At 42.3% G+C, this 21,980-nt stretch overlaps 1 protein-coding gene and 3 long non-coding RNA genes across 5 annotated transcripts; 3 read left to right on the top strand and 1 right to left on the bottom strand.

The window, feature by feature from the left end:
* The first annotated feature begins 1,873 nt into the window (after positions 1-1,873).
* Positions 1,874-7,582, top strand: LOC110976813 (uncharacterized). The gene is made up of 2 exons (XR_002597859.2): positions 1,874-3,875; positions 6,020-7,582. It is a non-coding gene; the product is annotated as an uncharacterized LOC110976813 (long non-coding RNA).
* A 1,303-nt stretch (positions 7,583-8,885) lies between these two features.
* LOC110976706 (uncharacterized) lies at positions 8,886-10,957 on the top strand. Its single transcript, XR_002597843.2, has 2 exons — positions 8,886-9,131; positions 9,593-10,957. It is a non-coding gene; the product is annotated as an uncharacterized LOC110976706 (long non-coding RNA).
* LOC110976747 (uncharacterized) lies at positions 10,414-12,519 on the bottom strand. The gene is made up of 2 exons (XR_002597846.2): positions 12,276-12,519; positions 10,414-11,193 (listed from the first exon to the last, which is right to left on the bottom strand). It is a non-coding gene; the product is annotated as an uncharacterized LOC110976747 (long non-coding RNA).
* Positions 12,520-14,092: 1,573 nt separating this feature from the next.
* Positions 14,093-21,910, top strand: LOC110976717 (nucleolar and spindle-associated protein 1-A-like). Of its 2 annotated transcripts, none has more exons than XM_087135300.1 (9): positions 14,093-14,318; positions 15,825-15,974; positions 16,469-16,606; positions 17,104-17,518; positions 18,269-18,459; positions 18,935-19,009; positions 19,326-19,656; positions 20,134-20,253; positions 20,628-21,910. In XM_087135300.1, the coding sequence occupies exons 1-9, from the start codon at positions 14,232-14,234 to the stop codon at positions 20,813-20,815; spliced, it is 1,695 nt and encodes a 564-aa protein (XP_086991426.1). In that variant the 5' UTR covers positions 14,093-14,231; the 3' UTR covers positions 20,816-21,910. The 2 variants fall into 2 exon arrangements, with proteins under 2 accessions (XP_086991426.1, XP_022085918.2); XM_022230226.2 differs by having other exon boundaries at positions 14,094-14,318; positions 20,131-20,253.
* Positions 21,911-21,980: the final 70 nt, after the last annotated feature.

Here is a 21,980-nt window from a genome sequence, read left to right as displayed (position 1 = left end):
CCTTTACTTGGAACATACCTCTTACAATTCCGATGATAGCCAAAAGTGTATTTCCTGTGGATTTCTTCAGTTTTTAGGTAATCCGAAAATAACGAAAAATCATGGAGACGATTGTGTGATACAGTTAGAAATGTTTCTAGTTTTAAAAGTAAATTTTTCGTCGTACTGCTTAGAATAAGGGGGCATATTCTTCTCATCGCTGTAACTTATAGCAAAGAGTCTGAAAGTTGACCTCAAACGGCGCGCTTCCGGAACCCTTGGATGGAAAAATAACGTTCAAAAGTTTTAAAATTTGCGATATTTTTTGTTCAGTTACTTCTTAAAACCCAACTTGTAAAAAAGGCCTTTTGTAAAAGTTTCGCTAGCATATCAATATATGTAAAGTCGAGCCATTTGATCACAGGTCAAGTCAAATCACAAATCAATTTGTACCTGCGCAATGTGTGATTTATATTTCAAGCCACAGCCAGGTGATTCAGACGTAGCCTTGAGCAGACAAGACTGATGTAGACGTTGCGGCTACGGACGAAGTCCTACTGTGATTAATTTTATGAACGCAAGGCGTAAGTTGACAGGCCTAATTTATAACTTTAGTGGGTTCGATTGGATAGTTTTCTCACTTGTGTTGATAACAAGTACATGTAACAATGTGCAAGTCCAAGTTAAAAGTCACAAGTCGAGTCACAAGTCAAAAACTGAAAGTTGCAAATCACGAGTCACAAAAATAGTGACCCGAGTCCGACTCGAGTCCAAGTCAGTTGCAAATGAGTCGATCGAGTCTACAACTCTGCAAAAAAAACTAGTGGAGGCGTTACCATGCATCACCATATTCGTCTACATGGACATAAAAAGGACTGTTGTCAAGAAGTAGTATTCGTCACAATGCGCGAATCTGTCGACCCATGTGCGTTTGGAAAGGGTCGACAGATTTCGCACATTGTAATTGGCCAACACGTTGCAAACTCTTGGAAGCGCACTATTGTGAATCGCCCGTGTTACGTCTCAAACACTGTTTGCAAATGTATGTAGGCTACCTGGCGAGTTTTGATCCTCTTTCCGCTTCACGCTGTTACGTGTTCTATAAAATCCATCAGCCTTTACAATCAACCGCAGTCTCATGACTTTTAATACAGACGGGCCGTACTCATGATCGAGAACACTGAGTCATGGTCAAACTTTTTTGCGTTAAACACCATGGGCATAGGCCGGGGTCGCTGTTGATTGGAGTGCTTGTGTCATATCTCGATTGATCATTCTTTAAATTCTGAATTGGAGAAGACTCGACTTTAAACTCATGTGAACGTCAGCAAGGGGCGTCCATTAACTGCAACAAAGTTTAGGACTGGACTGTAGAATATCAAGGGCCTTTAACCTGTTCTTTATATATTTTCAACTGTTTTGGAAAAAAATATGTTTACATTATGGTATTGCCGCCCCTTTTCTTCGGCGATTCCCTTCCGACCTTTTTATTTTCTCTTCCGGAGAGAGACAAACGCCAACATTCAACGGCTCCCCCTAAGGGGCTGTACCTATGGGACAATTGGTTTGTTTCTTTTAAGAACATGGCTCTGCCAGATTCTGACAAGCAGCGTTGGGGTGGGTAGGGAAAGTTTGGCCAATCAACAGATTAAAACTAGAATGAAATTTCTAAAAAGCTCTGATGCCATCTACGGTTTTTTCATCACGTGCGAAATATTAAGGGACTTGTGAGTTCTCTGCAAGTTTAAAATTAATCACATGTCGTCATCACCACTAGCACTACGCAAGCGGTCCAATCGCTAATGGTCGTTGAAACAAAAATAATTACAGTTTATGTGAAGGGCGCCCCCAACTTATCCACTAGTCTGGTTCCCTTATCCGGCTTCATTTGAGAATGAGCCAGTGAACGAGCCAGTTCCCAGTGCAGCCATTATAATGGCAAGGTCGAGTTGACTTTAGACTGACCAACAGCGCTCGAACGCGTACGGTGTATGGTAAGACATATGGAAGGGCTGCGTAGCATAGTGATCAGAATATTGACAAGAGTATAAAATCAGTGCTCTGGATGTGATTGTCGAGCTTTCGGTAACTGAATACCTTCTTCGGGGTAAGCAGATTTAGTTCTTAGTGTGCAAGCAGATTCAATTCAGTGTAATCTGCCTGCCCTGAAGAAGGTATGTGAACTGAATCTGCTTGCCCTAGAAGAACTGAAGGTAAACAGTTACCGAAAGCTTCAACTTGAAGTTGGCAATTTCATATTCCAGAGCACTGATTTTGAATGGTAAGACATGTTTAATCGACCATTTGGCCGGGGACCAGGCTCGGGTATGGTCACACCGCTGGTTACCAATAACATACTCCATTTATCATTACTGAGGGAACCATTCACATGAAAATAATTGCACAAGGGTGCAGACCACTAATTCAAGTGAGAATTTTTGACCAGCTCATAAGCATTAAAAGTGCCCCCCACAGTATCTTTTGAAAAAGGAGATTGTTTGGCCCCCAAAATGGTGAGATTGTGTAAATCGTTGCCAGGATCAACTCACTGGGTCTTTGAGCTTTCATTTGAGGGCAGAAGGGCTAAAAACTACGGTTGAAAAATGGTCCTAGTAAGTGCCCGAGAAAGTTGAGGGTTGCCACTTGAAAAATGGCTGCAATCAGACTTCGGAAAAATCTCTTTTGGGGGGATGATTTTGTTTTGTGGGAATAATTAAAAATGTAATTGGTTAACCCACAAAAAATTGAAAAGAAATTGAAAGATAAGTGACCAGACAAGAATTTCATTTGTGTTTCAGAAATCTCAGGGATGTTGGCGTGCATGCTATTGGGCCCTGAACGGTGCTGATTTTACACTGATTTCAATGGGGCTTGAATTAGTGGACTGGACCCACAAGATTTCAGTAACCTTGGAAGCGACAAGAATCGCAGCCTAAGCTGAACTTTGAGTAACAATAAGATTTAAAAAAGGCCGACTGGGGTTGTTCGAGCTTAACTTAATAGCGCGCGCGCATTGTTAAAAAGCGTCATTAGTCGTGGCTTCTATGGGTGCACTGCCCAATTCAAGGGAAATTCTTGGGCAGGCCGAGGCGCTCAAAAAGTACCCCTACAGTTTATTTGGAAAAGAGGAGATTGTGTGGCTCAAGAATTTGTGGGATTGTAAAAGAATGGCCCAGAATGAACTCCCTAGATTCAAGGGCTCCCATCCCAGGGCGAAGCATAGAAAAATGCCACTGAAAAATTGTCCCACTAGCCTGAAAAGGTGGAGGGATGTCATTTGAAAAATGGCCGCTGACAGACTTGGGAACGTTCACTTTTTGGAAGGTGAGTTTGTTTTGGGTGGATAATTAAAAATTTCATTGGTTAACCTACTAAAAATTGAAAATCAATTGAGAGCTGAATGACCCCAGAACACTTTGTTTTTTGTTTGAGAGGCCTGAGGGACTTCGGTCGCCCGCACCGGGGCTGCAAACGTGGTCGATTTTACATTGTCTTCAATGGGGCTTCAATTAGTTCAGTGCACCCCTATGGGTTCACGTGCCATGCTAGCCGCAGCCATGACTTTCGTTTTGTTGGAATCCTACGGTAGGGAACCAGACTTCAGTAGTCTGGGGTACGTTACTGATGACTGTATGCAAATGTCATATTCCGAGACTGTTGCTTGACTTACTAATTCTGGACGCTGGCCATACCTTACCAATATCAGCGGCAGAAAGATCAATTTTTGCCGAAACAATTTCACTCTTTCTACAAAGGCTAGAGCGACAACTTTGTCCCTGAAAATGTCGGGAATACTACGAGGAGCAATTGTCCGATGGACGCCAACAATGAGGTCTATGATCTTCCAGAAAAGAGGAGTTAGATGTGCAAAACCTGCAAACCCTCTTCAACCATGGGTAGGCGAATCTCATTTGGACATGGTCGGGCGATACATTTACTAGTACTTAGTACTAGAGTCCAAGTACATTCCATGATGGGCTTTCCACCCCATTAATTAATTTCACTCAAAATATCTCCTATCCCGAATCAAAATCCTCCGAATTCACCTCCAACATGTCCAAAGTGTCCCAGTTAAACTGTATTCTATATCAGTGTATGTGCATCCGGATCCAGCTAGGAAGTAGGATTAACATGATTAAGTTAGACCCGTAAACAGGGCCCAACAAATAGTATACTCCTCTGTCGTATACTGGGCCCTGTCCCGATTAATAGGAATTTCTTTCGAAAACTTTATCCAGGACATAACTAAACATCCGCTTCATTTTATCAGCTGAAATTGCACCAGTATGTTCACTACTTAGGCCTACGCTGTAAAAAATACACTAGGTTGCCAATTGTAGAAAATCCGCCTTTTCCTCATTTGAAGATAAAAATCTTGCCTTTTTTGCTGTTTTCCCACCCCGTACGAATTTTCACCTGACTTGTACATTACACAGACTCCTTTGTATGGTTAAGTAATGGTACCCTGTACGAGAGCCTGTCTAGTTTGCACCCAGACTTCAGCACCTACGGATCTCGTTCAGATCTGCTTGAGGATCTGTCAATCTAAGTAGGCCTACTCGTAGAAAATTACGGCTGTTTTGTGTCTCAGCTGATACGCAATGCCCTTGGCTAGTTTCCGGTCCAGTCACACACTGTTTGCGGCAAATCATTGGTAAATGGTAGCGCGGCTCGCTGTCTGTAACGTGACACGAAAGTGACGAAACAGCCGTTGCTTTTATGCAAGTGGGGCAAACTTCTTCTGGAGTGGGAAAATGGCAAAAAAAGGCAGCATTTTTTTCCTAAGATTAGGAAAAGGCGAGTTTTTTATAATTAACAACCTAGCAGATGTTTACACTGTAAGTAGTGAACATACCGGTACAATTTCAGCTCATAAAATCAAGGGATGTTCAGTTATTCCCTGGATATCTCGGATAACTTTTTCAAGAAATCCCTATGAATCGGGACAGGGCCCGGTATACGACAGAGGAGTATTCGTCAGGCCCTGTTTACAGGTCTAGGAATAATGATTAAGTGAGAATCGGAGATTCCAACATGTCCAATAATTATTATTTAAGTTTTACTCACATTTTGGATGTGCTGTGACGTCGTCTCCAGGGCATTAACATAGGTTAAATCACTATTTGAACAAGATGGCAAATTCGAGCTCGACGATGAACATTTCCCATTTGAAGGGAAAATTTCTCTACTTTGCCTTCCAAACTGTCAAATGTGAGTAAATCTAACCGTCAGTCAATATTGGAATCTCCAAATCTCAATTAATCCTAAGCCAGACGCATTAGACAGGTTAATACTCACAATAATACAGGTGAATTTGGAGGATTTTGATTTTGGGTATTAGTTACAGTAACATCCTGCTAAGTCGACATCGTACAACTTGGCAAATTGCTCAAGTCTGATCCGGGATGTTTCTCTGCCAGCACATGCACTTTTAGAGGATATCACATGTACATGGCATTGTAAAATTATACAGATTTTTCCTGCTAAAAATATGTGTACATGTATATAATATGAGGGTACGAGGCCTATATGTGGAACCAAAATTGATAATTTCTACTTTCCCATGGCCCAAGCATGAGACAAGTTGCATTGCGAGCACAGTGTGGTGGAAGCACACAATAAAGCATGTATGGCACACAGGTTCCTATTGCAAAAAGTAGTAAGGATACCATGGAATGGCTGGGAGCCAGTGACGCCCGCGACAGCTCAAAGTACATTCCAAACTTCGACACTCCGAAAACATGAAGCAATCAAAACTTCTGAAACACTTTAGCAAATGAGCTAGTTCACAAAACCAGATTCCCCTCTGTGCATAAGTGTTTTCCATTTTTATGTACAGTATTTTGAAGGTTTTAGTGAAGGATTTTCAGCAGTCCATTAGAGCTCGATTTTCTGTTGGGCTGTCACCGGGTGAATTCAGCATTTACTGGTCCATGTTTATTACTTTGACACCTGAAAAATGTTTGTGGTGCATCATTGTCCAAGAGTATCCCATTCCCTCTTGTAAGCGTTTCCCTTTTGCCTGCTTCATTTTGTCCAGGAGAGTGCGGTGGGACTGGGGGTCCTTTCAGTGGGCTGTTTGGCCATTCCCTGCTGGATACTGACACATCTGGAAGACTACAAGGCCCGTGATGAGTAAGGATGGATTTACTTAAATCTCGGCAAGTCTCTAGTCTTCACCATTGAATCAACCAAGGAATGTACAGAACCTAGCGAGAATCGTGACAAAGGATAACCCTCACCCTCTTCAAGAACTCCAAATTGGCCTTGAGCGTGAACATGCCGAGATCGAGTCTGCAAGTGGTTATGTGCCGGGGTGAACCTCATTTGTTGGCTTGTACCTTGGAGGAAATGAGTATTGCTATCACACTTCAGATTGAGGTCGACACCATCACATTACTGGACTGAAAGATCTAAAAGGGCATTACAGCACTCACTACTGATAAGTCTTAGTTTCAGGGTGCCTTCAACATTGTGTCAAATCCAAAAAAGTTCATTGCAAATTGCCGAAAGTTACATGTAGCTGAGAATCTTGTCACAGCTTTTCTGTCATCTATCCTCTCAACATGAAGAATCAAGGAACTCCTGGAAACAAACTTTTTCGAGTCTAACAGTAATGTCAAAACTCTGTCTTAAGACTTAGGGAAGTCATGTGTATTATTTCATCAAAATCCTGTAGACCACCGTGTCAGAAATATTTCAGTGGTTTTCATTGATTATTTTTGTAAAAACTCAGTATGTCCACAGTGGAAACTGGTTAGAAGATATCTCATTGTCAGAAATATCTACATGCACTGTTCCATTTAGAGCAGTGGCCCTCTCTTGTCACCACTCAGAGTGAATAACCAAATAACATGGTCAGGATGTTTAGGTGTTATCGTATGGTGAAATCTTAGTCAAAGGAAAGAAATAGGTACATTCAGAAGTCTGAGATACTGTCTCAGCGGTCTCATTTTTGTAGCGTGTAGATTAACTCAGGACTGTAAATCTGCAAATACCGGGCTTCAGTCTCCGAGTCCTGGTTTTGGTCAAGTACAAAGAACACATCATTGCTATCCTTAACAGGTCTGTCAGATATTGAAAGATTCAGGAAGTGTCATAGAAAAGTGTTCATGGTCATGGCCAATAGGCACACCATCTGGATGGGGGTTCAGAAGAGACGGAATCATTGTGGTTTTTTTAATTGTGCTCAACATTATTTTATTGTGTAGCTGTAACTGACATGTAATAGATATAACCGAACCCATTCACTTTCATCATCACGAATGTTTTCAGATTGCGTAGCCTGTGAATATACATAGATGTAAGGAAAATGCAAAATCACTCCTGGCACTGATTGACTATAAAATGAAAAAAAAATCATGGCTCACAAATTTGACAAAAATAAAATGTTTAAGGCTTTTTGGAGGGAAATTTCAAATAGCAAAGAAAACTGTCTTTAAAATATGTATTTTTCAATATTTTGCTGGTTTGTTAATGGTACAGTTAGAATTTTTATTCCTCATGTAGGTCTCATGGAACTTGAGACTTGCCATGCAAAGTAGACATATTTGATAGAATGCCTGAATTATTAAAGTATTAAAGAATGTGTGTGTAAAATTGGTATGCGATGGTGTGGTAAATTCTTTCTTTTTGTATGTATGAAAAATTTTATTGAAAAATTTCAACACTGCTTCTTGGCCAAGGAGCAAAGGAAATAGTGAAGAAAGCTGATGTACATGTAGTCGACTACATCACATTTCCCATCATAAGACATATGACAAAACACATGTCTGTCAACAACGAAAGAAGGTAAACAAAAAAAGGCCAAGGATGACTTTGTTACAATTACCCCTTTGCAAAAATTACCGTGCATGCCTTGTTGAGTGACCTGCGACTGGACGATTTGTGCTGGACTTTGGAGGTCACCTCCAAGTTCCTCTTATTCCGGGGACGAGGGGCAGAGAGTCGAACCCCACCCTGTGCTTTTTGCCCTTTTCAACGGCCCAGGTCTAAACTCTACAGGTTGGATAGACACCTACAAAGCGTAAACCGTGTGGGGATCTTACTTTGTGTATGCGGTTAAGGTTACAAGGAGATTAATGGCTTCACCAACGGCGACAACTACATGCAGCCTCCCCCCACACAAATTTCCGAACCCCCTTTCCCAAGCAACAAAATCGGATCTGCCCCTTGTATTACATTTTAATTTTCTACCGAAGTATTTATTTCATTCTTATACATGCATAGGCTCGCAAGTCCGTTGGAATGAGTGGTGAGATTTGTTAGGATTTTTCCTGATTTCAGGATTTTTTTTCATCAAGATTTTTCAGATCGCAGGACTTTTCAAACAATCTCTCTTAAATTCTGGTGAATCCTGTATTTACCACAAAGGTGTTTGTACTCGAATAAAAGTTGATACAGAACACAAGAAATGGATATTTTAAGGAGTACATTCATACAGACAAAATATATACAGTGAAGCCCTAAATTATTCATACCCATTCCAACTTCGGGTATCAGAAGCTTAGATCTTTGCCTAGATGAGCTTTTGCAAAGGAAATGTTAGTTTTTGTGTCCCAGGGTTAACCATCAGTCCAGTTCAGATGTTTTAACAAATGGCAATCTGCCATATTTTTCAAAGAGTATCAATATTTTGGGGCTTAACTGTGTCTGCTATAGTGCCAGCAAAACCTCTAGCTATTATTCCGTGGACGTTTCATTTTCCTCCAATCTAACCCCCTTTTGAATATATTCGTGAAGTCAAAGCTTTTGGAGTAAACAGTTTCCATGAAAACTGAATTACTACAGTGTTCGAATTCCCTGAATTGTACGAAACGGGCGTGCGAGGATGAATGGCTGAGGCTCTGATTGGTCAAAAGTTCCAGCCGGCCGTACGTGTACACGCACAATTGGGCGCGTGATGTGCATGCAAACGTACGTACGCCGTAGCTATACCGGCGCGGTAGCCATTGTTCATCTGCTGCATGCTTTGTGTGATTAGGTTTCAATATTTTCAAGGTTGTTTTGCTCGGACAATGTTCTTCAAAGTGATGTCTGCTTCTTGTGTCGTCGCTGGTCGCCACCAGGTTCTTCGGCGACTGATGAAAGTGCCACGAAGGAATTTTCGACAGAGTCGGAGAAGTGCAGCAAAGGCACCCAGTTCGAAAAAGGTAAGTAGCCTACACACGCTACCTCCCCTGCCTGAATTAAGTGGCTTGTCAGTAAACATTGCATTAATGGTGGTGATATGTTTGCTTCCGCCATGTTCTGCTGTTTAGCCTACGGGTCTTACCGGGACTGCCTCAGCCTGGACCAGCCACAGCCGCGTAATCGGGGCCTTGAATATGTTCTGGATATGGTGCATACAAACACATCATGCGAAGTCGGAGAAAGTGATATTAGTATTAGAAGGCCTAAGCCTACAGTATTTAGGCCCCATCAGCACCAATAAATATGACAAGAAATTGTCATTGGGTAAATTTTGGCCCATATACACGTACATTCCATCCAGTGACCTTATGAACGATGCGTTGCGAGTCATCCAAGTTGTCAACACCTCAAGGCATAAGTGACCCAAGTAGAATTGCTTTCCATTTTAACTATAACTTACAACTCTTTGGTTTCGTTGTAGGAACTTACCTTGGCTGCACTGATGTTCAGTGTTGGTATCCTGGCAGTTCCCAGCTGGATCTCTGTCACTTGGATGGGCCATGGAGAATCTAAGTAGACAACATCGTTCCTCCACTTCACCCACTGATGAGGGTCATGAAACGGCAGGAGAGAGAGACCTCGTGTAGAAGAAGCCGACAAGAGGATGCTGAGACAGAGCAGCTGATTTTCTGTTCTTCTGTTCTTTGAACCCGAACTTTGTCATTTGAATCTCGTTATTCGGTAATATTCACTGGTCCAATGCAAATATCACAGATATTCCTGTATCCTCGTGGCCTCTTATTGGTTTTCTGTGCAAATTTTGATGGAGCCAAATAATCTCAAGTTATTGGCAATTTTATTTTTCCGTAGGCAGTGGTGTTGTGAGGCTCTGCTCAGGGAAGGGAAGACAAATGACAGCATGGCTGCTTTTAAGGGGAACATTTCATTTTGATTCAGGGCCTAAAATCGGTCTATGTCCACATTAAAGTAACATATCAACACTATAGTATACAGATGGCTTGGCAAAAGCCCCCCCCCAAAAAAATCCCAATTTTCTAGAGAGGACAGTGGCCAGGAAGCGTTCCTAGTTGGCCCCACTTGCCCCACCCAAGCTACTACACTGTCAGTTGGGATAAAATGGCTTGTTTTATTGGCCAAAAACTGCAACACAAATTGTGTGAATACTGTTTGTTCTGAGTGTTCCAGGCTTCCAGCTAACCCAAATTCATATCTGGCGTACTGCACAGGTATTTTGCAAATGCAGTAGATAAAAGGAGCAGAAATTTACATTAATTTCCAATGTTGAATTTATACATAGTGTGGACTTTATTGAATTCAATTTCTCCATACATTATTGTAGAGTATCCCTCTTATGAAATGTAACTCGTGTCTAAAATGACTGGTCAAGTTGGAATTTTCTCCACTGTTTCTGGCGATTCCCTGTTTTCGTCTTCTCTGGAATAAAATATGTGTGCACATCTTAATTTGTCAAATGTTCTTCCCAAGTAAGAAGTGATGATTTATTGAATTCCAGTTGAAAACAAATTAATTCTCATGATAATTAGGACACATTTCGTCTCTAAATGACCCTAATATGTAATAAGTTGACCTTGAGTGAGTCTAGGAATTCGATTTAACACTGCGTGAAGTTACGAACTTTACTTGAACCGTCTTTGTTTTCTTTAGGGTTTAAGGTTTCCAAAGTACAACGACAAATTTAAAGAACTCAAAAATTAAAATTCAACCCGGCAGTGTTTTCAAAGTCTTAACAATTTGCCTTTATAAATTTGTATTACATGTTAGTAACTGCTTGCTAATAAAATTTATGTCAGTGCCATGATCACTACAGCGATTTAATTATTCCTGTTTTTTATCAAGCTCAAGTGATGTCTGCGGGTAGTCTGATATTCAGGACTTTGTTGGGTTGAGGATGCCATGGTGTTAGTCGTCTGTTTGATCGTCATCTTTCTTCCTGTAGTCATTGATATGAAGGAAAAACCACCAGGTCGGTCCGAGCAGGGCCGTCGCCAAACACAGCTGCGCTGTGGCCATCTCCCATGGCTTCAGAACATTCTTGGGGGCCTACAACGTAATAAATGTTGAACACGTTAATTTACGATAAAGTCTGCATTGCCTTTCATTGGAGGGGTAAGGTCAGGAATTTTCCCAATTCCAAGGTTTTAGCCATCTTGTTGAACAAGTTTTTTTTAATCTGATAAATCACGGGTTAACCATAAAGTTGCTATAAAGTGTGTATACAGGTGTTTTAGGGAGTACCTTTAGGCAAACATGTCCGTGTACCATTGGCCCTACACTACCGTGGGGCCCTTATAAAAAAGCTGGGAGCAGAATCCACCCCACCTCCCGACATTTTTACGATATTGCTGTAGTGCATTTGTTTTCAGGAGTTGAACTTTTGCGGTCAATTTGACACCATTTTTTTGCAAACATCGAACATACTGTTCTCGCACAGCGCGCATTTTCCCCGAGACAGATCTGCAAAAATATCAATGTATACATTTCCACTGCGGTGCTCAATGCACGCGTACCGGGATGTAGCCTTGAACTTCAAATGACTGTAACAACTAAACCATACGTTTGATTAAGTAGGGCCTACAAACTTTGTGATACGGGGTTTTTGACAGGCATCCGAAGTTTAAAAAAAATCGGGGTGGCACAGCCGAGTTCTTGGGGTATGCACCTCCGGCCGAGAGATTCTCCAAAATAACCCGCAGCTCCTTTAGGGTTATACGCTTAAAACCTTGCGGTCATGGATAGTTTTATTATCTCCAATCTCACCTGGATATAAGAGTGCCGACGTTTTGTCCAAATAAAAACAAAACAATATCAGCAAACAAGCTTCCATGTTAGCTCTTTTTCATTTTATCCCCCCCCCCCGAATTCGTGGTCATTACAGTACGTTGTAGGGGGAAAAACATGAAATTTATCGTTCATAGTTCACCACACACCTGTCAGTTTTTCTACATTTTCTCTGGTTTGAATCCGTTTTCCCTTGTTTACCGATCCAGCCGGATAGCAATGGCCAATTTCGAATCAAAAGTTAATTCTATTATTGTTATTTTAAATTCCATCCTCTCATACTATGCCCCCTTGAAAAGAATCCATAATCCGCAAACTAAAAATTGACATGACGTTGTACATACTTGATACTGCATGAGCGTGTTTGTGCGTCTGGGCACTGATGTAGTTATCAGTTGAGAGGGTTTGGTGGCTATCTTCAGAGAGGACGGTGGCCGGACCATAGCTCGACACAAAATCCGAATGCCAGACATGGTTTAATTGAAGGCAGAAAAACTGCTCGTGAAGGAATTTTGATGTAAGTTGAAACTAAGCTTGACTTATAAAGTCAGTGTCTGACCACATTCGCGAGATGTATATTATGATAATTCCACAAAACGCGCCCATAACGCGCGCCTTTGGGGCGCATGAGCGCCGTGCTTGACGTTGGCCTTTGTGGTGGCTACTATGAGGGTGGGGGACACCGAAACATCCATTTGCATCACTTTTAATAAGTCTCATATGCTGCCACTAAATTGCTATGACCGAGAACCAGGGAACCTCCTCCATTCTTCCAGTATCAGACTGATGCATGTAGTACAAATAATTCGTGTAGTCCAGTCCCCTCGTTCACAAACGTCAGAGTCCCAGTACTTGCATACAGATTTATCATACTTGTGGACTCATGCTCGATGGCACTCTTCGTCACTGCACTCAGTGCTATAGCTGTTTTTGAACTATTGCCATATGAAGTGTTTCCCGAGTGAATGTGATTCATCAGACCAGTGTTTGTGCCCGATTTCCTTGGCTGAAACGCTGAGTGACCGAAGGTATTTCCATGCCACTTGGATGAAATCCATTTCTTAGCCGTGGTTGGGGGTGGATGGAAGGGACGCCCTCCCCCCGGCAAGCAGCCCCTCCCCGGCAAAAACCACAAGCATCAAAATTATCTACAAGATTTTGTGCACCTTAATTAGTAGGCCTACGGCAATGTATCTCGGTGCCCAAAGCTGTCGACGGGGCTCACGAATCACATTTCTATAATGCACACGTCTTCTTACCATATTCAAAAGGTGTCATGTATAGTCTATAAAATAGGAATTCGTATTTGCGCATACCCCAACCATACTAGCAGATATCGGAGGAAACATTTTGCAAGACATGAGATGAAGTGTGGACCCTTCGACTCATCATATTCATCATTTTGTTTGCAAATGCTGGGTTCTTCCTAGCCCCAGACTTGGGCTAGGTTTCCCTTACCCTAAATTATGTGTGACAATCTATGTGTCTCCATTGGAATGAACCGAGATTAAATTTATGCAACCACCACCACCAGTACTCGGACACTAAACGCGTTTATCATTTCCACTGGAACTTGGGCGTTGCCAGAAAGGGGCACGTACCTTTGGCTGGAGGGCGTGAGAAAGCACTGGATCGACAGAACCAGACTTCACAGTCAAACCATCAAGACAGGGCCATTCCGAGGCATTTTAATGGAAACGAACATTTCCATTACTTTTTCCTCTTTTGTTTTTGTTCTTTTCCATCCCCCACTTTTTGACCTTTTTTGGAGGGGACCAGCATGCCTGTATACCCAAACCCAGGCTGTACTTGCACGGCGGTCATTTTTGTGTTATGTCATAAAGAATAATCCTTGGCCACTGTGAAATTGCCTAAAAACTTAAAAACCGAACGTACTTTTTGTTACGACCGTCGCCTCACGGACATTGAACGCGTACCCCTATTCGTATGGCGCGAATACCCGTACGTGAAGTATGGGACGCCCTCATAATTTGGTCCCTTTTTTCTTTGCTGACGCTTGCGGGCGTCTTTCCGTCAGACATCAGTCGTCGGTAAAGAAATTTCACAAAATCCTCCAATCACATTTCATCATTAATGAAGTGAACCAATCGCTGATGCGTTAGCGGGGATTTTGAACATGCACAACGGCTAATTCACCTCCATCCAATGCGTTGGAGCTGAGCAATCAAGAAAGGCGACAAGTACCGGTACGTTGGAAAAGAACACTGCTGCGGTGTTGTGCGATTTTCTAGTTCATTAACAGTTATCTGTCCATTTTGGCCTGTTTGTCGTATAACAAAATGGAAAATTCCAGCGCACTTGAGGGAATGAAGCGTGCTGAACTCCAGCGTCTTGCCAAAAAAGCTGGCATTAAAGCAAACATGAAGGTAAACCTTGTCAAATAGTCTTGTCTTTATTTAAATCATGTTAATTAGCAGTAGGCCTAGCACTAGCAGCAGGCCTAAACATAGGCCGAGGCCTATGATCCTTTTCCATGCACGTAAGCCTGCTCGGGCTAACGTTAGTCCCTCTGCATAATGGCGTGCATGTCCCTCGACGTCCAGCACAGCAGTGCAGACTAGACGTCCATGTCAACGACAGCTGCCCTTTACTAGTTTCTGGCTCTACTTTTGTCTGTTTTTGTTGGGTTTATTTTCGTCATGATGCATATGATATGGGCTGATGGAGTTTTTGGGAGATTGCCTGTCATGCCTCAGCCCCACCAGCTGGCTAGTGTGGCACAGACTCTCACTCCCACTCCATCCTTAGCCATACATCCGTGTATGCAATTTCGGCGTACTGAAAATTTTCGGCGCACCCACTTATCATTGTGGGCGCAATTTCTTTTGCACACAAAGATGATCCTTAGCAGGCTTAGCCTCTCCACTTTCTTAGAGCCATTTATTGAATGGCGCTATTCCAGTCTTTTTGCCTTCTCCCATTCAATCGGATGGGCTCGCTCTCACAGTCGCCATCTTTAAAATAAGGTTGTTGCTTATACGGATGTGCGGCTAAGGATGGACTGGGAGTGAGAATCCGTGCCACACTAGTGGGGCTAGTCATGCCAGTACCCCAGTACACTTTGTTTGAACTTCATCCCCCAAACTAATAAGGACTGGTACAGGAAGTCACTGTTAGTGTTTACTGTTTAATTTTCTTTTTCAGCTTGTAGCATTGACATAAGATCATCTCATTTGTCTGGTTCCCAGATGTAAATGTATCATACAGAAATGAAGTCATCTGAAAACAAGTGCCTGACCAAATGTACATGTATGGGGCCTAGAGGGACTCCTTCACTGTACATATTACTCAGTTGTACCCCTTATAAAACACGTTAAAATTACGCAGTGGCAGGATTCCATTCAATCAAGCATGTGGCAGCTTTTGGGCATCTTATTATACAGAATAGATCTATGGCAACGCACACACTGACCAGAAACTAGAGACTTTTTTGGGGGGGGGCTTATGGGATGTCAGTGGTACTTGCAAACATTTCTTGGAGGTAAATTGATGATGTTTGACCAAATCTGTCCACATTTGGTGCTGGGCCAGTGTATGGAACTAACTATTGAGTTATCTGGCAGTCAAGTTATTTTAATGACATGTTGATTTTTTTGGAATTGAGTTGTTCGGTGGATCCTTAGATGAGTTTTTCAGTACCTCCACCATTGCCCATGTTCAACCTTGGTGATCAATTTTTTTCTAGACCAGGTTGTACTACTGTGTGCACAGCTCCCATGCTTGGCTTAATGGAATTGAGCGCAGCGAGTCCTTACATCTCTCCATCCCATATCTTACTTCAAATGGATTGACTCATCCTCAAAAGGCCTGAATCCTCCAGCCTTTGGGTTTTGTGGTTAAAATACATGTACAGTACTTTTTCCCCTTTTCAGACTGATGCCATCATTGAAGCCCTACGAAAACACTACCAGGTGGAGTCCATGCCCAAGACAGGAGGGACATCTTCCAGTGAAGATGATACAACTGGTAATGAGTCGGCCGTTTCAACATCCTCCGAGTCTGCTGGCTCCTCCGTCAATGAAGTAAATGATTGTGTTTTTTATAGTTTGCTTGATACTGCCAGTTCGTTTTCAGTGATATGGGGTTCCTAAACTTCAGTATTTAAAAGCAAGACCAATACAAGAAAACAAGCAAAAAATTGAAATGTACAGTGTTAAAAATGAAGTGTCACTTCTTAAATTGCAGAAGTGTGCGTATGAAAACATCCGATATCCAGTAAGCCTCTGCATGTATTTCCCTACGTTTCCTCTAGAAATCAGTCAAGATAAATCTTTTTTGTTCTTTTTGTTGGTGGGGGGGAGGTGCCTGTTCCTTGGAACTTTTAATCAAGGTTGGAAGATACGTAGTCCAAATGCGTTCATGTAAGTGGGGGTGTATTATCCTGCTGGACAAAGCTATGCTGAAGAATATACATCTTTTCCCCTGGGTCAAATTACACTCCATCTCTAAAGCATGCAGATTGCATTCATGACTATCTTGTGGCTGAATTCTGAAAAACATTGACTTGTTTTGACAGGGGCAAGTGGAACAGGACAAAACTTGTAAGGGTACTCCCCCAAAGAGGGTGGCACGTAAGGGAAGGAAGGGGCGGAAACGCACCGTGGCACCAACCAAAAACACCGCAGCTATGACAACGGACAAGACACCAGAGCAAGTACGTGATGCATCTCATGCAGAGCTCCGTCCAGTTGTAAATCTGTTCTTGAGGATAATTGGATGACGTGATATTTGTCCATTGGTGTCAATGATGACCATAGCCTCACAATTGCTGCTTGAGCCTTTGTGGAAATGGTTGATGTCAATCTAGGTATGGAGCACTCTGCTACAGGTCTTGCATTTTGGGCCAGTGGGTTGTCAGTTGACAAGCTGGCTGCTGGGGCTTTTCTGGTTGTGCACTCATTTTACATGAAGATGAGTATTGAAATTCTTATAAAGCAAGGCTGTTTGTTTTGTGGTTGTTGATTTAGCTTTTTTTAAATCTGTATACAATGCTAGTTTTGTACAAGTAGTTTGCCAAAGCTGTTGGTGCAAAACGCACATATTCCTGCTATGTCCTGTGCCTATCATTTACAGACATACAACGTACATGTAAAGCATTGCTTTGTGCCAGTTGGACAGTAACACACTGCCTTCTTGGTTTGGTTGTAACAGAAATCATCAACCTCTGCTGTCAAGCTGCCGAACTTGACTGTGAGGAGCAACACCCCCAGGACCCGGTGCTCCACTGCCTCTTCCACCACACTTGCTGCAGGTGGGGTACCCCTCCGTCGGCAGACACGAAGCGTCACCCCAAAGACGGGAAGCACTGCTCCTGCAACCAAGATCACCCTGGCACCTGTTGAAACCTCAGTGCGGAGGAAGACCCGGAGTGTCACCCCAAAAATGGACAAGGACCTGCCCACTGCATCAGCACCTACGGACGTCCCCGTACGCCGGAGGACGTATGAGATTGAGCAGGAGCAGGCAGCTCCTCAAGAGGTTGCCAAGAAGGAAACTACAGCCCAGAGTGATCCGGATATGAAGAGAGAAATCCTGGCAGAACTTGAGCAGAAAGCAGCAGAAAAATGTGAGAGTTAAAAAAGAAAAGATATCTGCTTTTTGAAAGAAATTGGAAAGCTGAGTTTTAAAATAAATTGTTGATACGCTAATGTCCAAATGAATCTCTAAGAATACTGCCTTTAATTAACACGGACATGGAGAATTTGTAAACACTTGCAAGTACATACATATACATGTATTAGAAAGACTTGATCTGAAAGTATTTGGCTAGTTGTCCTGCTTGGGCAATCCTTGCGAGTAGTTGAACTGATTTTAACACCAATCACAAAGAATATTGACTGCAATGATGTTTTAAGTAGTATCTTCCAAATACAAGAGCACTGACTGACTTATACATGGACCCAAACAGTAAAAAAAAAATAACAGTGTTATCCAGCTTGTATCTATTTCAAACTTGAGCCATGTTTATTAATGTTGCTTTATGGTATCAGTCACACATAGTTGCTGATAAAAACTAATGTGTAAATGGACGGTTGACGGATCCCCATCAGGTGCGTTTCAGCTATTTAGCTGTTGGCCTACATTATGTCAGCATTGTAACCCCTGTTGATAGGATACGTGCTGTTTATCACAAGTCCTAGACATGTAGCCAAACCCCATATTGATACCTGAGAATCTGAGGATGAAGTAGAAAAGGATTTGTCGTCGTAGCTTACATCAAACTTGCCTAAAAAGCATCCCCGGACAGTCCTGCCTCGAAAATTTTTGTCCCTGTTTTTGACCTTTATATTTTGCTTGTTTAAATGTCAAAACACAGTGTCCCTGCAGAGCAAAATTCCCAAGCGGAAGGCCGTGGTTGCCAAGCCCAACAAGCCCATCACCCCAGGCAACAAGGACTGGAGCCGCATTCACCAGGCCCAGTTTGACAAGATGGAGTCCATCGATGACTACGTGGCCCGCAAGCGCAAGAGAACGGAGGCGCTATCTGCGTCGGTCAAAAGGGCCAAGGTGAGTGGAGCCAATCCTGACTGGTCATTCATAATCTTGTAGTGGTTGAACTTAAATGCACAATCCTATGTTGTTAGGAATTCATGACCAGGTAACATACAGTATGCTAGGAGACTGAGCTTATTGTCACCTGTGAATATGAAGTGCAAATGTGTGACAGTGGATGCAATGTGGCCACAGCGTTTGAAACTGATGCCTGGATGTGTTTTCTGTTAGACTGGTTATATACCTCATGCTACCGCATGATAATGGAGATAAAGCAGTGAGCAGTGCGTATTTACGTCAGTCAGTGTACATGTACATGTAGCTGTTGTATGATGGATGTACGAAGCCCAGTGCTTTTTCAGCCTCTGCATTGAAACTTCATATTTTTCTGTATGCAAGTAAAACAGCATCCTCATTTTTAAAAAGGAAAAGGGGCTGGAGTTGCTCCACTTCGAAAATAACATTTGCTTGCCGTTGACATCTTTTGTAGCTGATTGCCGATGAGGCCAGGGCAGCGGTTCAGAATCTGACATCCCATCGGACTCCACAGGGCAGCTCAGCCAAGGTAAGCAGGAATGCATGTCAGCATGTGCTTGCTTTCTTTGTCCACAGCGTGTGCCATCTGCCCGCGGAGGAACATGCAGTCCAAAGCTTGGGTGGTTCACTCTCTCTTTCCAAAGTATTACAGATTCAGTTATGCAAGGTAAATCTAGTGGAAATTATCCTGCAAAATCCTAGTGTGAGCAAATGCAATACGTCAAACTGTGGTTTGTAGGTGTCATATCGTATCATATTTTAAGTTCTCGGGTACTAGCTGGTTGTATGCTGCAGCAGAATTTCATCCACAAAAGTTTCAACACTGTTTTTTAAATTCTAATAAGGTTGGTAAGCCAGTCTCCAGGGTGCACATCACCAATCTGCCCTTCGGCTCCCCTAGGCCAACGGGTGTCAAGAACCGAGGGACCAAGGCTCCTGTCAGCAAAGCCCCTCCCACCAAGAGCGTGACCTTCAAGGTGTCCCGCTTGAAGACCCCGACCAGGGCCTCAGTGCTCCTGGTTGGGGGAGGAGAGCCCCGACAGAAACGGAAGTCCACCCCTGGACCACGCAAGTCCATCTCGGTCATTGACACGTCAGCCAAGAAGCCGCAATTTGACCTGTCCTCACGCAAGTCTATTGGAGAATCTGGCAGGGACAACCGCAAGTCTGTCGGTGGTAAGTTCAAAGCAACCTTGTCTAGCAGGTCTCAAAAAATAGATTCCTCCTTTTTCTGGGTGACACATGTGAAAAGTGTTAAGAATTACAAAACACGCAAAAGTAAAATTGGTAAGTGTGGTTTGTGCCACTGTAAAACTAATTCTCTTCAATGAAACAGCTGATTTCATGAGGTTAAACTCAGTGATGCATCCACTGTTATCTTCAAAAGAATAATGCACATGTGTATGCTACCATGGTAATCTGACGAGTACCAAATTTCTGGTTCTTTAAGCAGTCTCTGCACTCCTTAAGAGTGTATTTTCTTGAAATACAGTGCCATACTCTGAATCTTTTTATTGACAGTGTTGAAGTCAAGGAAGCTTGCTGCCTAAATATGGAATGGTACAATTTGTTATTTGGTAGAGCAAGGTGATATTTTCCTACTGCTCACTGGTTAACTTTGACTGGTTGGTGTTTGTGTTTTGCTGACAGCAGTCATCACCCCCTTCAAGTTTGGCCAATCTGCTCTAACCCCTGCAGTGGATACCATCAGCAAGCCAGCCTTTGATCTCAAAGCCTCACTTAGCAAGCCACTGACATACAAGCCATATACTGGTAAGAGAACTCTCCAGTCATTTTGAATCCTTCTGTGACTCAAGCTGTATGTTCAGGATCCAGAGCCCCTTTTCCTTATTGAGGTAAATTCTAAGAATTATAAGTGGCAGAATAATGTGCACATCAATATTTCTAAATTGTCTTTTTCTTGAAAGCTTTGTACCTGAACAGTTTGATCCAGTCATAAAACCTTCATCTTGTCATTTTTTTTGAAATGGAAGCTTTCAAATTGTGGCCCCTGTGACGACTGCAGGTATTTTAGTCTGGCCACCTAAGGGCTTGAAGAATGGCTAAACTGTCATCCATGCTAAAAGTTACCCTTGCAGACTACCACGCTCTATCCCACTGTGTTCTGTTACTCTGCCTTCCCACAGGGAAACTGAAGCCTCTGGAGGTGTCGACCCGCGTTCAGGCCACCTCCAACATCCAGAAGGCCAAGGCCAACATCACCAAGAAGCCAACGCTTAAGACTCGTGAAAACAGACGAGCAGAGGCCAAGCACAACCGAGCAAACAAAAGAGCCAACAATCTCATGGCTCGCCGCGGCATCAGTGCATTCTGAAGTGCTTACATTCTCGCCTATATTTAGGGTTAAAGCATTCTTCATTATTTGAGCATTGTCTTCTAAGATTGCTGCAAATGTTCAAGACATTTAACATCATGGATATACCTTCTCAGAGTGTGGAGATGGATATTGTTAAAGCTGTTTGTTAAAGCTTTTGGATGTCACATAACACATTGTTGCATGGAGTAGAATTCTTCTGCTGCAATTATAAAATTTCAAATGCGGCAGTTCCATTTTTATTGAATTTTTTTTGGGGGGGGTTGGGAAGAGCAGGTTTTAGTCATGTTCCAGTTTTTTTTATTGGGTCGAGATAGCCTAAGCCCTTTTTATGGATGGAAACCTTCATCTTTGTAAATTTTTGTATATACAAAGAAAAATGTTCCTTTTTTTTCATTTTGTATATAATGTGTACATTTCAAAATACAACAGATAGGTAGTGTTTTTTACATCATTTCAGCTTTCTGAACTCCAAATATTTTATTAGGATCATTTTAATACCACAAAATCAACTACAAATAGCCACCACCTAAGGGACCCAAAAGAGTTGCTGACCGTGAACAGGTGGTCTCACTTTCAGGGCTTTACATTATCACTATTACATGGGACACACTGCCCATTGAGACCACAGTGGCTGACTGCTTTGTGTTTTTTTACAGTTGTACAGGTTGTAGATGTTTTTGTTTTGGTTCATTTGTAGCATTTTAGACAACTTTTTTTGAAAATTAAGTTTACATTAGTTGCATGTAGCAGTGTATAAAATATAACTGACATGCCAAGAATGGTAGGTGAAAATGTGCACAATAGTAAAAAGCAACAATAGAGATGATGCTGCTTTGAAACAATTGATGTTTGCTCTGTTGGCTTTATGACATGAAACTCCACCAGCCCCCTCTTGTATCAGACGCTAGAAAGTATTATTTTTCGTAAAGTAGCTTCTTCGTTAGCCTTTGCTTTTTGACAAACAACAAAACTTGCATACAGACATTGGAAGTGAGTTGCCTGCAGGCTGTTAGTAGAGTGACAGTATCCAGCTACAAATATTTGATATTCAAACTAACCGAGAAAGTAAAACATTTGTGACGGAAGAAAAAATTGCCAACGTTTCTTTCCTGTGGAGTTGAATGAGAAGTGACCTTTCAACAAAAGCAGATACAAGATTCTC

The sequence above is a fragment of the Acanthaster planci genome, linkage group LG01 (genome assembly GCF_054643075.1).
Source record: "Acanthaster planci isolate LZ-2023a linkage group LG01, COTS_SCS, whole genome shotgun sequence".
Lineage (NCBI taxonomy): Eukaryota > Metazoa > Echinodermata > Asteroidea > Valvatida > Acanthasteridae > Acanthaster > Acanthaster planci.
This window is presented reverse-complemented; position numbering and strand designations above follow the sequence as displayed.